Source organism: Lissotriton vulgaris, chromosome 1_1, assembly GCF_964263255.1.
Source record: "Lissotriton vulgaris chromosome 1_1, aLisVul1.2, whole genome shotgun sequence".
Taxonomy (NCBI): Eukaryota; Metazoa; Chordata; class Amphibia; order Caudata; family Salamandridae; genus Lissotriton; species Lissotriton vulgaris.
In genome coordinates, this window is record NC_141685.1 from 604,247,081 (window position 1) to 604,259,712 (window position 12,632).

At 51.7% G+C, this 12,632-nt stretch overlaps 2 protein-coding genes across 2 annotated transcripts in view; both read left to right on the plus strand.

Moving 5' to 3' along the window:
- LOC147747552 (calcium-activated chloride channel regulator 1-like) overlaps nt 1–12,632 on the plus strand; it is a 371,942-nt gene that overhangs the window by 15,411 nt on the left and 343,899 nt on the right. The window lies entirely within an intron of this gene.
- LOC147747553 (uncharacterized) lies at nt 5,029–7,340 on the plus strand. Its single transcript, XM_086930014.1, has 2 exons — nt 5,029–6,588; nt 7,302–7,340. Exons 1-2 carry the CDS (start codon nt 5,029–5,031, stop codon nt 7,338–7,340), a joined length of 1,599 nt encoding a protein of 532 aa, XP_086786140.1.

Consider the following 12,632-nt stretch of genomic DNA (forward strand, 5'->3'; position numbering starts at 1 on the left):
GCCTCTTTTGGACACTCTAATTGTTTTCGAAACAGCCTCAGGAAGTCAGGATTATCCACCCCCAAAATCAGATCCTCGGGTAAAGCTTCTACTACCCCCACCCTCACTACACAGGGTTCCCCACCCAATGGCTTGATAGCAAGTTGAGCTACGGGGTATGGCTTCACATCCCCATGAACACATCTGATGTGTACGACTGAATCAGGGCCCATCTGGGAGGGAAGAACGTGTTGTTCTTTTATGACCGACTGCTTACAACCAGAGTCCAAGAGAGCTTTTATACATTTACTGTTCACAAGTACCCTGGCGTAGAAGGACGGGCCCATCTCCGCTGTGTACATCACTGCCTTTGGGATATAGCCAACCTCCATCGGTTCGTCAGGTGGACGTTTCCGGGGGCACATTCTTGATATGTGGCCCCACTCTCCACAGTCGAAACACTGTGGACCTCTTTGTGATGGCGGTTCAAATCTTAATGGCCGTGTTTTCACCTGCTCCGTGACTGGTTTAAGTTTCTTTTCTTGTTTCAACAACCCTGTGGGACCTCTATTGCCTTTGTCCGAATCCCAAGGAAAGGTACGAGGCATGGCTCTATTAAAGTTCGAAGCCATTTCAATGGCTTGTTCGGCAGTGAGACCGGAATGCTGTCTTAGCCAACGCTGAGTATTGTAAGGCAACGCCTCCATAAATTGTTCCAGATATATACAGTTCATCACTTCTTCTTTGGTTCTACTTTCTGGTTTTAACCACTTATCGGCGGCCATCTTTAGCCGCAAGTACAACGTTTTGGGGTGTTCCCCTGCTATACCCCTTTCTTTCCTAAATCGTAATCTATAGGCCTCTGTATCTAGTCCGAGATGGTCCAATATCACTGCTTTGATAGTAGCATAAGGCGTTACTCCTGCATGGTTAGCTACTTGGTACGCTGCTTGGGCCTCCCCGGAAAGTAATGGAGCCAAAAAAAATGGCCACTTGTCCTCAGGCCATCCACAAGCTCTGGCCGCTCGTTCGAAATTGAGAAGGAATGCATCGGGATCTTCCCCTGGAACGTATTTCTGGAGTTGCATTCCAGAGGGGTGAGGCCCGAAAGCTCTTCTCTCGCTTCCGGAGGATACCCCTGGGTTTTGTACTACTTTGTTTAGACCTTCGAGCTGAGCTGTAATGGTGTTTTTAAACATGTCCCGGTCAGCGTCTGCAGCCGACATTTGTTGGCTGATAGCCCACTCTAATTTCTGTTGGCCTTCAATAAGTTGTTGTACCACTTGTTCCATTACTGCTGTAGGTATGGAGGGATTAGATCCCACTTCTGACACCAATGTAGCCGGGACAGGAGGGCTAGGAACACTCACAGTGGTAACAACAGGCTCAACAGACACTTGACCCGTATATCGTTTCAAACTGGGTTTTATTTTTAACGTTCTCTTGGTGCGAAACGTAAGTCTTTCCCTGGCAAACTCAATCTTATCCGTGTTGGAGGTCTTCGGGACACGCAGTGTTTACAGCTGGTAGTTTTCAGGGCACGCAAGATGATTCAGCGTCGGGACCACTCCAGGTGTACTACGGCTGATAGATGTTTCTTGTCTCCCGGTCCGGTAACATGGAAGAGAATGGACAGAGGGAGGCCGTTAGTTACTAAACCCGATACGTTTTGCACCCATAGGATTCCCGGGAGTGTGAGGGACACCGGTGTATTTACAAACTCTCTGGCGTGAACGCGTGTTAACACTTAGGGTAATAGTGCGGTAAGAGAAAAGGTAACAGTAGAGGGGAAGACGGAAGATTTAGGTAGGAAGGGAACACAAGGAGTAGAACGTACAAGGGACTTTTCACACTATGCACACTATTCGCACGGGGCACTCTTTCTCCCCACCCAGGCTGCCCAACGCCGCCGTACCTGGTTAAGCCATACTCCTCCCCCGGGAGTATGGCACGGCGACTCGCAGGACCGTTGGCCTCCGGGCTTCCCGTCTACTTCTCGTCCTTGGCTTTCTCCCGGTTCTCCGTCTGCTTCTCGTCCTCGGCTTTCTCCCCGCTTTCCGTCTGCTTCTCGTCCTCGGTGTGCTTCGCGTCCTCCGTCCGTTGGTTTCCCGATGTCGTCACACACAGTGTACAGGGCTTCCCCTGCTTTCAACCAATCCGAGCTGTCGACGTCAGCAGAAGGCCGATCTTCCTGGTAGTCGTCGCCCTCCCACTTAAAGGGACTTGAGTACGCTTCTTCGGGCTGCTCTGCCTCCCACTCGTTCTTCAAAGTTGCCGTCTGCAGATTAGAAGAGTCACAGTCATGGACACAGTCAGGGTTCCACCATTCCTCGCGTTCACGTAGCCCGACCCTGCTACACCCTAGTATTGCCTTGAGAACTTCATCCAAGGATAATTCGAGTTTTTCCGCCCTTGGCCCCCTCCATATTCCGTCACCAATGTCTACATCCTGCTGATTGTACAGCGATTTAAAATGGGCAATCCATTGTTCCGGCAGAATGTTTGAGCTAATGACCGGGGAGCTTGAATCGTGAAAACATGGTTTGTTTATGATTTTCCAGAACTGGGTATAGTCCTTGTTTTCGCCGGCCTCCCTTAAGTCTGCCCAGGTTTCTTTTTGAAGGGTACTTTTTCTGATCTTGATCTGGGTTTTATAGTTTTGTCTACAGCGAGTGATTTTATTTTTAACCCTTGGTATCATTTTCAGGCTCTGTTTTAAGTCTCTTAACGCTTTAGAACAGTTAGCATCAAACCATCTGGGCGTGGATTGCAGGTTTGTGGGCTTCTTGGTTGTCTACAGTTATTATAGGTTCTATGTGCTAAGTGTTATACCTACAAGTATTATTATTCCTACAAAGTGCTAATTACAACAAGTGCTAATTCTAAAAAGTGCATACCCCTGACAGTGGTCCATGTGGCCCTGTCCTGTACATAATCCCCTGTAAATTCTGCCCGTGCCTGTTGGCACATTGTAAAGTGTGTGTTTATCTAAGGTGTTTTGCTATAATACAAAGGCTATTTTTTATATAACCTTGTGTGGAGTTTCCTTTGTGGTGAGCCTTGGGTGTTGTTGCTGGGTGCGCGCGCAAACGCTTTACACATCGCCACCGAGATTAGCCTTGCTGCTCGCGTCACGTTACCTAGAGGGTGAGCAGGGGTTATCTTGGTGTGTAACTCCCTTGCCCTGACATGGGAATGGTGATCTCTGACTGACTTTGGCGCGAGCCCTGGCCAGCCAGGGGTCCCTTGTCTAACATTGGTGGCAAGCGGTGAGGATTTGGACTTGCGTTTGCGCTGTACCGCAGTGGCAACAGGCCACACTACAAAACTCTGCATTGTTAGATAACCACATTTTGGGGGATTATTGTTTTTTTGGTGAAGTTCCAGTATTTCTTCTCCTGAAAGGTGTCATTTTGTAATTGTGTCCAGTACGTTTGTTCCCCGCCCTGCTCCCAGAGTTTGGTACCTTATGGTGAGGTTGAGAAGTCAGGGGTGGTAGAAACTGCCTTACCAGTCCAAGGGGGGTTTGTGTGTGAATGAGTGGTGTGTTACACTGGACAGAGGAGTGCGAGTTCTCTGAGAGAGGGAGCTTGCTGATTTTTTTTAATTGTATACTCCTGTTAAGCTCAGACCCCTAGGTTCCCTGTGTCAAACTTTTCTTGAGAACGTCTGCCAAAATGGAGCCTGCTTTTGATCTCTGTGGTCTTTTTAGATACAGTAGATTAGAGCTGGTCAGATTCTGTGAAGAGGGAGGCATGGAGGTCAGTGAGTCGGATACTCAGTCCCAGCTTAGGGACAGCCCGATCCAATGGCAAAAAGGTCAATGGGATCTTCAGCACAGTGAGAGAGAGAGGGCCCGGGCCTCACACCATGAGGGTGGTGAGTCTGGGGGAAACCCTGAAGAATATGAAATTGATGAAGATGACAGTGAATGGGCACCAGCAGATAGTGAAGACCCCATAGTTCGGGAGTCCCTTGCTGGGTCCATTGTCAGTACCAGCGCCCCATCCCTTTTTCTGTCCCCAGAGCATTGGGAAGATAGGATAAAAGAAAGGGAGCATCAGCTAGCGATGGAACAGCTCAGGTTAGAGCATGCCCAGGCTATGATGCAGCTGGGTGTTAAGAAGCAACAGCTAGAGACCGAGAGGGTCTGTGGGGAGGAAAAGCGGCTGGAGCACACTGAAGCGGACGACGAAGAAAGAAACACCACTTCCTGGTTGCCAAGAACTCAGAACCAGGAAGTAAGTCGCGGTCTAGTGGTTGACCAGTGGAAGGGGGAGGAGCCTCGTTGGCCGACGGAACCCGGAAGGATAAGAGTCAGAGGCGTGGAACGGACGGTGTGCGAGGTCGGAGAGGAGGCTGCGGAGCACCCGGAGGCGGAGGAGAACAGAAGAGAGGAGAGCGTGAGAGCGGAGGCGGAGGAGAACAGAAGAGAGGAGAGCGTGAGAGCGGAGGCGGAGGAGAATAGAAGAGTGGAGAGCGCGAGGGCGGAGGCGGCTGCAGAACACCCGGAGGCAGAGGAGAGTACACTGCGAGTGCTACTGAGCAACGTTCCCGACACTGCTACCATACCCGGTGGGCTGAGGGGAGAAGACGCCACGGGTCCTGCTGCTGTGGTCCGAGAGTCGGGCCACAGCCCAAGGCAAGTGCTGTTGAAAGGGGCGTTCTGGTGGGGTGTTTGGGGAGGTGGGAGGTAGCAAGGTCGGGGAGGCGGGAGGCCCCGCGGTGACCCTTGCACTATATTCACACCCCTTTTGTTTCTTTAAATTGGTGACGGTAGCACTGCAAATACCACTGAGAACCGATCAGTAAAACCCGTTTGTTTTTCCTTTTCCCTGAGGCTACGAGAACCGGGACACCGGACCAAACCCTGACGTTCCCTGCACCCAGAAACGGCCCCAAGAAGGAAGGACTGCTACAACATCCCTAAAATTGTAACCCTTAATAAAAGAATACATAAATGTAGACTAACAGTGCTCTGGTCTCAGTCTCTGTCCACCACTAGCCACTGACGAAGTGGTGTCAGAAGTGGGATAGACAGGTGACGCCATGACACAGCCCGTGCCTATCCCGGTGGAGAACATTATAACTCAGTTAGCTGAGGGACAGAGACACCTTCAACTGGTGTTCGAACAACAGCTTCAAACTGCCAAGTCAGAAAGGGATGCACTGCAAGAAGCCTTAAAGGATCAAGCCACCCTTCTCACCCCCAATCAGCAGGTACAGGATACGGCTATCCTGCGCCTCACCGATGCCATAGCCACTGCTCGCATCCATCCCAATGTGCCCTGCTCTGTGCTACAGAAATTCCAGGACGGGGAGGACCCGGACTATTTTTTTACTAATTTTGAAAGGGTAGCGACAACTGCGTCCTGGCCAAAGGAGAGATGGAGTCAGTATGTAGCCCCCCTTCTTGCAGGCGAGTTACAGGCGGCATACCAGGCAGCAAATCCAGCAGGCAGGACATCATATGAGGACGTGAAGAAAGCTATCCTCGAGAGACTTGGGTGCGACCAGGAGTATTATAGGGCCAAATTCAGAAAAGAAAGGTGGAACCCAGGAGATAATCCCCGAGCCCTGTATTATAGGATCCAAGATTTAGGCATAAGGTGGCTGACACCCCTTAACACAACCATAGAAGATCTGATGGCTAAGGTCTTCCTAGAACAATTCCTGGATGCCTTACCCCCATCCACTCGATCCTGGATTAGGCAACATCCCAACCTTACCCCAACTGTAGCGGTGGACTTAGCCTGTGCATATCATAGATCGCCTGAATTTCGCACCAGCCCTAGTAAAGCACCCGTTCCTAGCCCTCGACCCTTGATTACCAGACCCCAAAGCAGGCCAGAACCCAGGGTTCCCCACCTTCCCCGCGTTCCATTCAGGCCAACCAACCCCGGATCTGGATCTAGTACACAGGGACCCCAGTGCTATCACTGTTCTGAGTGGGGACATATAGCCCGAAACTGCCCACATAGAACCCAGCCGGCCGAACCCATGGAGATAGGGTATTCCAGAGGGCGTGTGTACGTCATAGGCAAGGGACCTTGTCAATATAAAAGAGAAGTTTTCCTCAATGGAAAAAAACAACAAGCCCTATTAGATACCGGTTGTCGCGTGTCCGTGGTTGACACCTCGCTGGTCCATCCCCAACAGATACAGAAAGAAGAGACCGTCTATGTGACCTGTGTTCACGGTAACACCAAAGGATATCCAGTAGCTGAAGTCTTGCTGGACGTATCCAATGACCCCCAATTGCGCCGAGTGGGCGTTATACCCTCCCTGCCAGAGGCCGTTATTATAGGCACCGATCACCCAAAGTTCGATCAATACATCGATGAAGCTAAAAAAGACTCCGTAAATTGGTGGAGGGAGGCCCCTTTTGTGAACAGCGATGTTGAAGGGATAGCAGGGAGAGACCGTAAGAGCCGAAAGGAAAAGAGGAAAGATAAAGCCGAGTACTCCAAGTTGAAAGGGTTGTTGTCTGTTTTTTCTATGACCCCTGCAGATACGGTGGGACCTGCTCGTAGCTTCCGGTCAGCCCAGTTGGATGACAACACCTTGTTGCATGCCTGGGAGCAAGTACAAGAACTGGACAACGACAAGGTAGGACCCTATTTCTATGTACAACGGGGTTTGTTGTATAGGGCCACCAGAAAGGGTGACACGGTAATAACCCAACTCCTTGTGCCGCTGGCATTCCGTAGACATGTGTTGGAGCTCGCACACAATTATACTGGGGGAGGACATTATGGTAAAGAACAGACCCTTTCTTATCTTCTAACCCGATTCTATTGGCCCGGTGTTTATAGGGATGTGGCTAAACATTGTGCTGCTTGCCCTCGGTGCCAGTTCTCCAATCCCGCTGCTGTCCAAAGGGCTCCCTTGCACCCTCTCCCCATCATTGACGTACCATTCAAACGGGTGGGTATGGATATTGTGGGACCCCTAACTCCCTCAGCAAGAGGACATAAGTATCTACTGGTGATTGTTGACTATGCCAGTAGATACCCCGAAGCATTTCCTTTGTCTACGGTGTCTACTCCGGTAATAGCCAGGGCTATGATCACTCTCTTCACCCGAGTGGGTTTCCCTGAGGAAATCCTCACGGACCAGGGGACCCCCTTTATGTCTCGCTTAATGACACACATTTGTGAAATCCTGGGCGTCAGGCAGATACGGACGTCAGCCTATCATCCTCAGACAGATGGCCTTGTGGAGCGGTACAACAAGACCATAAAGAATATGCTCCGCAAGGTCATCTCAGAAACAGGGAGGAATTGGGACCATCAATTACCCCTTATACTGTTTGCCATAAGGACTCACGAACAGAAATCTACGGGGTTTTCCCCCTTTGAGGTTTTGTTCGGTCGGAGACCCCGAACCCTGCTCGATATGGCAGCAGAACAGTGGGAGGAGGAAGAAGAGGAGGGCAAACCTCTACCCCAATATGCAGCTGACTTGAGAAATTCCATTTCTCAAATATGGGGTATGGTCCATGACCATCTGGAGGATGCCCAAGTGTCCCAGAAAAACCTGTACGACCGCAATAGTAGATTAAGAACCTTCCAACCAGGGGATAAAGTGTTGCTACTGCTTCCCTCGTCCGACAATAAATTGTTGTCCAAATGGCAAGGACCCTTCACTATAGAGAAGCAGGTAACCCCGGTCACATACAGCGTACTTCAACCCTTACATCCAGGTGGGAAGCAAATATACCATGTGAATCTATTAAAAAGCTGGGTAGAGCCCCCTGAAGATGTAGCGACAGGACAGTCGTCTTTACTGGTAAACACACAAACACCTCTGGGCATTCCTGTCGTCCCCACTGCAGTATCCTCCCCGGATAACGTCCCCATAGGAGAGGTCATAAACCCCACCCAAAGGATCCAACTCGAGGCCACTCTCGCCCAGTTCCCTGGTCTCTTTTCCTCCAAACCCGGGTTAACCACCATGGTACAACACGACATCGTCGTCCTAAACGACACCATTGTTAAACAGAGGCCCTATAGAATACCCGAAGCTAGAAGAGAGGCCGTAGAAAAGGAGGTATCTGCCATGCTAGAGGCCGATATCATAGAACCCTCCACTAGCAACTGGTGCTCTCCCATCGTCATAGTACCGAAGCCCGATGGCAGTTTACGTTTTTGTATCGACTTCAGGCAAGTGAATAGTGTCACCAAGTTCGATACGTACCCAATGCCAAGGGTCGACGAGGTGCTAGAAAAGCTCGAAGCTGCAACGTATATGACTACTCTTGATTTAACCAAGGGTTATCGGCAGATCCCTTTGTCCCCACTAGCCAAAGAAAAAACTGCCTTTTCAACCCCCTCAGGACTCTACCATTTCCGGGTGTTGCCCTTCGGCCTCCATGGGGCCCCCGCTACATTTCAAAGGCTTATGGATCGCCTCCTCCAACCCCACCGAGCTTATGCGGCCGCCTATCTCGATGACATCGTGATCTTTAGCACGTCCTGGGAGGAACATATACAACATCTTGTTGAAGTATTCACAGCCATACAGAACGCCGGCCTGAAAATTAATCCTAAGAAATCATTACTGGCCACTGATTCCATCCATTACTTGGGATATACCATTCAAGGAGGCCATCTAAAACCCCAGATGAGTAAAGTGGAAGCTATTACAGCGATACCTAGCCCCAAAACGAAAAAGGATGTCAGATCGTTCCTTGGGTTTATCGGCTATTACAGGCGGTTCATTCCACACTTTTCCACCCTTGCAGAACCCCTTACTGACCTGTTAGCCAACAATCAGCGTACACACATCAGGATATGGGAACCCAAACATGAAACCAGCTTCCAGAAACTTAAATCCATGATATGCTCTACGCCAATCCTACGGTGTCCAAACTTTCAGAAACATTTCGTGTTGCAGACAGATGCCTCAGGAGTTGGCCTAGGGGCGGTTCTTCAACAGCCCGATCAGACAGGTGAACTGATGCCGGTTTTGTTTATAAGCAGGAAGCTGTTCCCAAGAGAAGTACATTACTCCACAGTTGAAAAAGAGTGTCTGGCCATCAAGTGGGCGGTGGAGGCCCTACAGTATTATCTTTTGGGTCGTTCATTCACTTTGTTAACTGATCATGCTCCCCTCACTTGGCTTGCTCGGAATAAAGACACCAACCAACGTATACTCAGGTGGTTCCTGTCATTGCAACCCTTTTCGTTTCAGACCCTGCATGTTCCTCGTTCCAAACAGGTCTGTGCTGACTACCTGTCCCGTCATCCGTACCCCGAGTGGCCACCCCGTCCGTTCTTGAGGGGGAGGATGTGTGGGGAGGAAGAGCGGCTGGAGCACACTGAAGCGGACGACGAAGAAAGAAACACCACTTCCTGGTTGCCAAGAACTCAGAACCAGGAAGTAAGTCGCGGTCTAGTGGTTGACCAGCGGAAGGGGGAGGAGCCTCGTCGGCCGACGGAACCCGGAAGGATAAGAGTCAGAGGCGTGGAACGGACGGTGTGCGAGGTCGGAGAGGAGGCTGCAGAGCACCCGGAGGCGGAGGAGAACAGAAGAGAGGAGAGCGTGAGAGCGGAGGCGGAGGAGAACAGAAGAGAGGAGAGCGTGAGAGCGGAGGGAGAGGAGAATAGAAGAGTGGAGTGCGCGAGGGCGGAGGCGGCTGCAGAACACCCAGAGGCAGAGGAGAGTACACTGCGAGTGCTACTGAGCAACGTTCCCGACACTGCTACCATACCCGGTGGGCTGAGGGGAGAAGACGCCACGGGTCCTGCTGCTGTGGTCCGAGAGTCGGGCCACAGCCCAAGGCAAGTGCTGTTGAAAGGGGCGTTCTGGTGGGGTGTTTGGGGAGGTGGGAGGTAGCAAGGTCGGGGAGGCGGGAGGCCCCGCGGTGACCCTTGCACTATATTCACACCCCTTTTGTTTCTTTAAATTGGTGACGGTAGCACTGCAAATACCACTGAGAACCGATCAGTAAAACCCGTTTGTTTTTCCTTTTCCCTGAGGCTACGAGAACCGGGACACCGGACCAAACCCTGACGTTCCCTGCACCCAGAAACGGCCCCAAGAAGGAAGGACTGCTACAACATCCCTAAAATTGTAACCCTTAATAAAAGAATACATAACTGTAGACTAACAGTGCTCTGGTCTCAGTCTCTGTCCACCACTAGCCTCTGACAGGGTCTTAGCGCAGGAGAGGATAGAGGAGGAGAGAAGGGCCCTCACCAGAGAGAGAGTAGCCCTGAGGATAGACTATCCCCTGCGCACAGTTTTATTTTTCTGGATTCCCCGGGGAGGGTTGAATCCAGTGGTGGCAGCTATTCAGATTACAGTATAGGAAGTCCCACTCCCAGTTCCCAAAGTATGGTACCTGTTTCCCCAGAGGAGGAGAACAGGTTGAAGTTCAGGAACCTTAGGAAACTGTCTCACCATTCTTGGGAGGAGTTTGTGGATGAATGTGAAGAAGCACTGGACAGTTGGAGGGAGCTTAACCCAAGACAGGATTTAGGTGGACTGCTCAGTATGGCTCTCAAAGAGCAGATGCTCAGTATTTGTTGTCCAGGATTGCGCCAGCACCTGTTGAGGTTGGAATGCTTTTGTCCTTGGGACCTTGCAGAGGAAGCAGAGCGCTGGGAAAGTGTGAGAGGTTCCCTGGAGTCATTAGTGAGTGATTCCAATAAGTGATTCCTCAAGCCCAGCGTGGTGAAGGAGGGTCAGAGTAGCCCAGCTAGGTCCCAGTATAGTGAGGAGGGTGTAGGGGCTTACTACCTGTCTCAGTGGAGCGGGAGTGAGTGTGTGACCGAGAGTCCCCAGACGCCCAAAGCCCTGCCTCAGAGCCTGGATGGTTTGTTTAGGGAACACCAGGTTGGGGACCTAGGATTTCCTGTTAGTCCACTTGAGGGAAATCTCCTAGTGTGTAGAGGACCTGGAGCATCTATAAGTGGCGCTTCTATGGTTCTAGAGTCCGGCAGTACCGCTCCGGTAGGGAGGGTACAGGAGTCCAGCAAAAGGAGTGATTGGGGAATAGTATGTGAGTCCCCAGAAGTCCTTGAGTGCCAGACAATAATTCCACCAAATGTTTTAGACCAGAGGTTGGGAGGCCAGGTTCAGGATCCACCTGACCTGAAGGGTGGGACGACTGTAATCAGTGTCCTGACCAGTACTTCTTCCAGAGGTACCGCCCCGGTTGGGAGGGAGCAGGACTCTGGAAGCGGGTGCAGAGGGTGGGAGAGCCCACTTCTGACCCTGGTGCAACTTGAGGGGTTAAACCCTAGGTTCGGAGAATGGTGTTCTGTGGCTCACTGGTTAGAGGCGGCAGACCCGAGAGCAGAGGACGGCCCGGGACCAGGGTTCGATTCCCGACGCGGCAGGTTTCTGGACCAGGGTCAGCGGACTCGATAATTCTCTCGCCTCGGTGCCCACTCTGATCAGCGGTCACACTCGGCAACTCTGGGCATTAGCTTGCCTCATCTTCACTAACGGCCCCCCAGACCGCCGGGGATGCCTGGTCGCACCCTGGAGATACCCATTAAGGGACCATCTCTCAGGGAAGCCAGGAAGGGTTTCGCAGCGGTCGAAGCGCCAGGACGCCTACGGGTAGCAGTGCGCTATATAAATGCCAACACATTTACATTACCCCTCGCAGGAGGAGGAGGAACCCAGGAAGAAGAGGAAGGGGGAGGAGAGCCTTCCCTGGGACTCCTGGTCCGCTTGAGGTTGTAGACCAGAGGCTGGAGAACCAGTGGCAGTCTAGCCCTGTCTTGCAGACAGGAAGAGTGGAGAGTGGCTACTATGTGCCAGGGGTTACTACCCCCCACTCTGTGAGTAGGCAGGAACCAGTGGCACCTGGGTCGCCTAGGGCCTGGTCCTAGCCGAGGACAGCTGGAGAGTACGAGTGGGGTAGCCCAGTTAGTCCCTACAGTAGTTTTAGAAGGAACCCCAGGGGTTCACTGTGGAGTAGAACAGGAGGGTGTCCCTACAGTTGCTGGCCTATGTCCGTGTTTTATTGCCCCAAGCAGGGGAGCCCATCACAGTGTTGAGTGGTCTGCCCTGCATTTTGGCTAGAAGGGGGTTGTGTTGGACTTGGCCCTTCTGGCAGGTTCACCCCTAATCTTTTTGCTTTTAATATGTGCTCTTTGATTGCGATTTTTGGTCTCTGCGCACTTTTTCCCTGTGTCCCAGAGTAAAGTGCATGCGTGTAGTGAGGCTGGCCTGCCCTCCCATAGGAATGCATGGGGAATGTGTGAGTCCATGTTAATTCCTGATGTGTGGGGAGTGCAGGCTCGAGTTCGGTATGTGCGAACTCGTGAGATTGAATGCTGTGCAATGATGTATGCGGCGTGTATGTATCTAGTGTGGAAGTGCCACTTCTAGACATTGGTGTGTGTGTGCAGTGAGTGTGCTAGCGTGTGATTGGCTGGAGCTGGCTGGTGAGCCTGGCTCCAGGAGTCTTAATGGGTCTGCCGGGTGGTGAGTGTGGAGATTAGCATGAGTAATGTGAGGGAGGGGTGCACCTGGGTCCTGAATGGGGCTGGGCTTTCCCCACACAATGCTGGCTCCGCCCCCTGTGGTGCGTCTAATGTCCCTAGACCTGCCAGTGAATAGAGTGAGGGGCTGAGCACATCAAGAGTGCTCACAAACCAGCTGCGACTGGTTTTTCCCCTCATCCTGAAGCC

Excerpts from the sequence above, each read along its gene's own strand:
- LOC147747553 (XM_086930014.1), top strand. The coding sequence starts at position 5,029 with ATGACACAGCCCGTGCCTATCCCGGTGGAGAACATTATAACTCAGTTA. Across the intron at positions 6,589-7,301 it reads AAGAACTGGACAACGACAAG|GACTCACGAACAGAAATCTA; the intron begins GTAGGACCCTAT and ends GTTTGCCATAAG.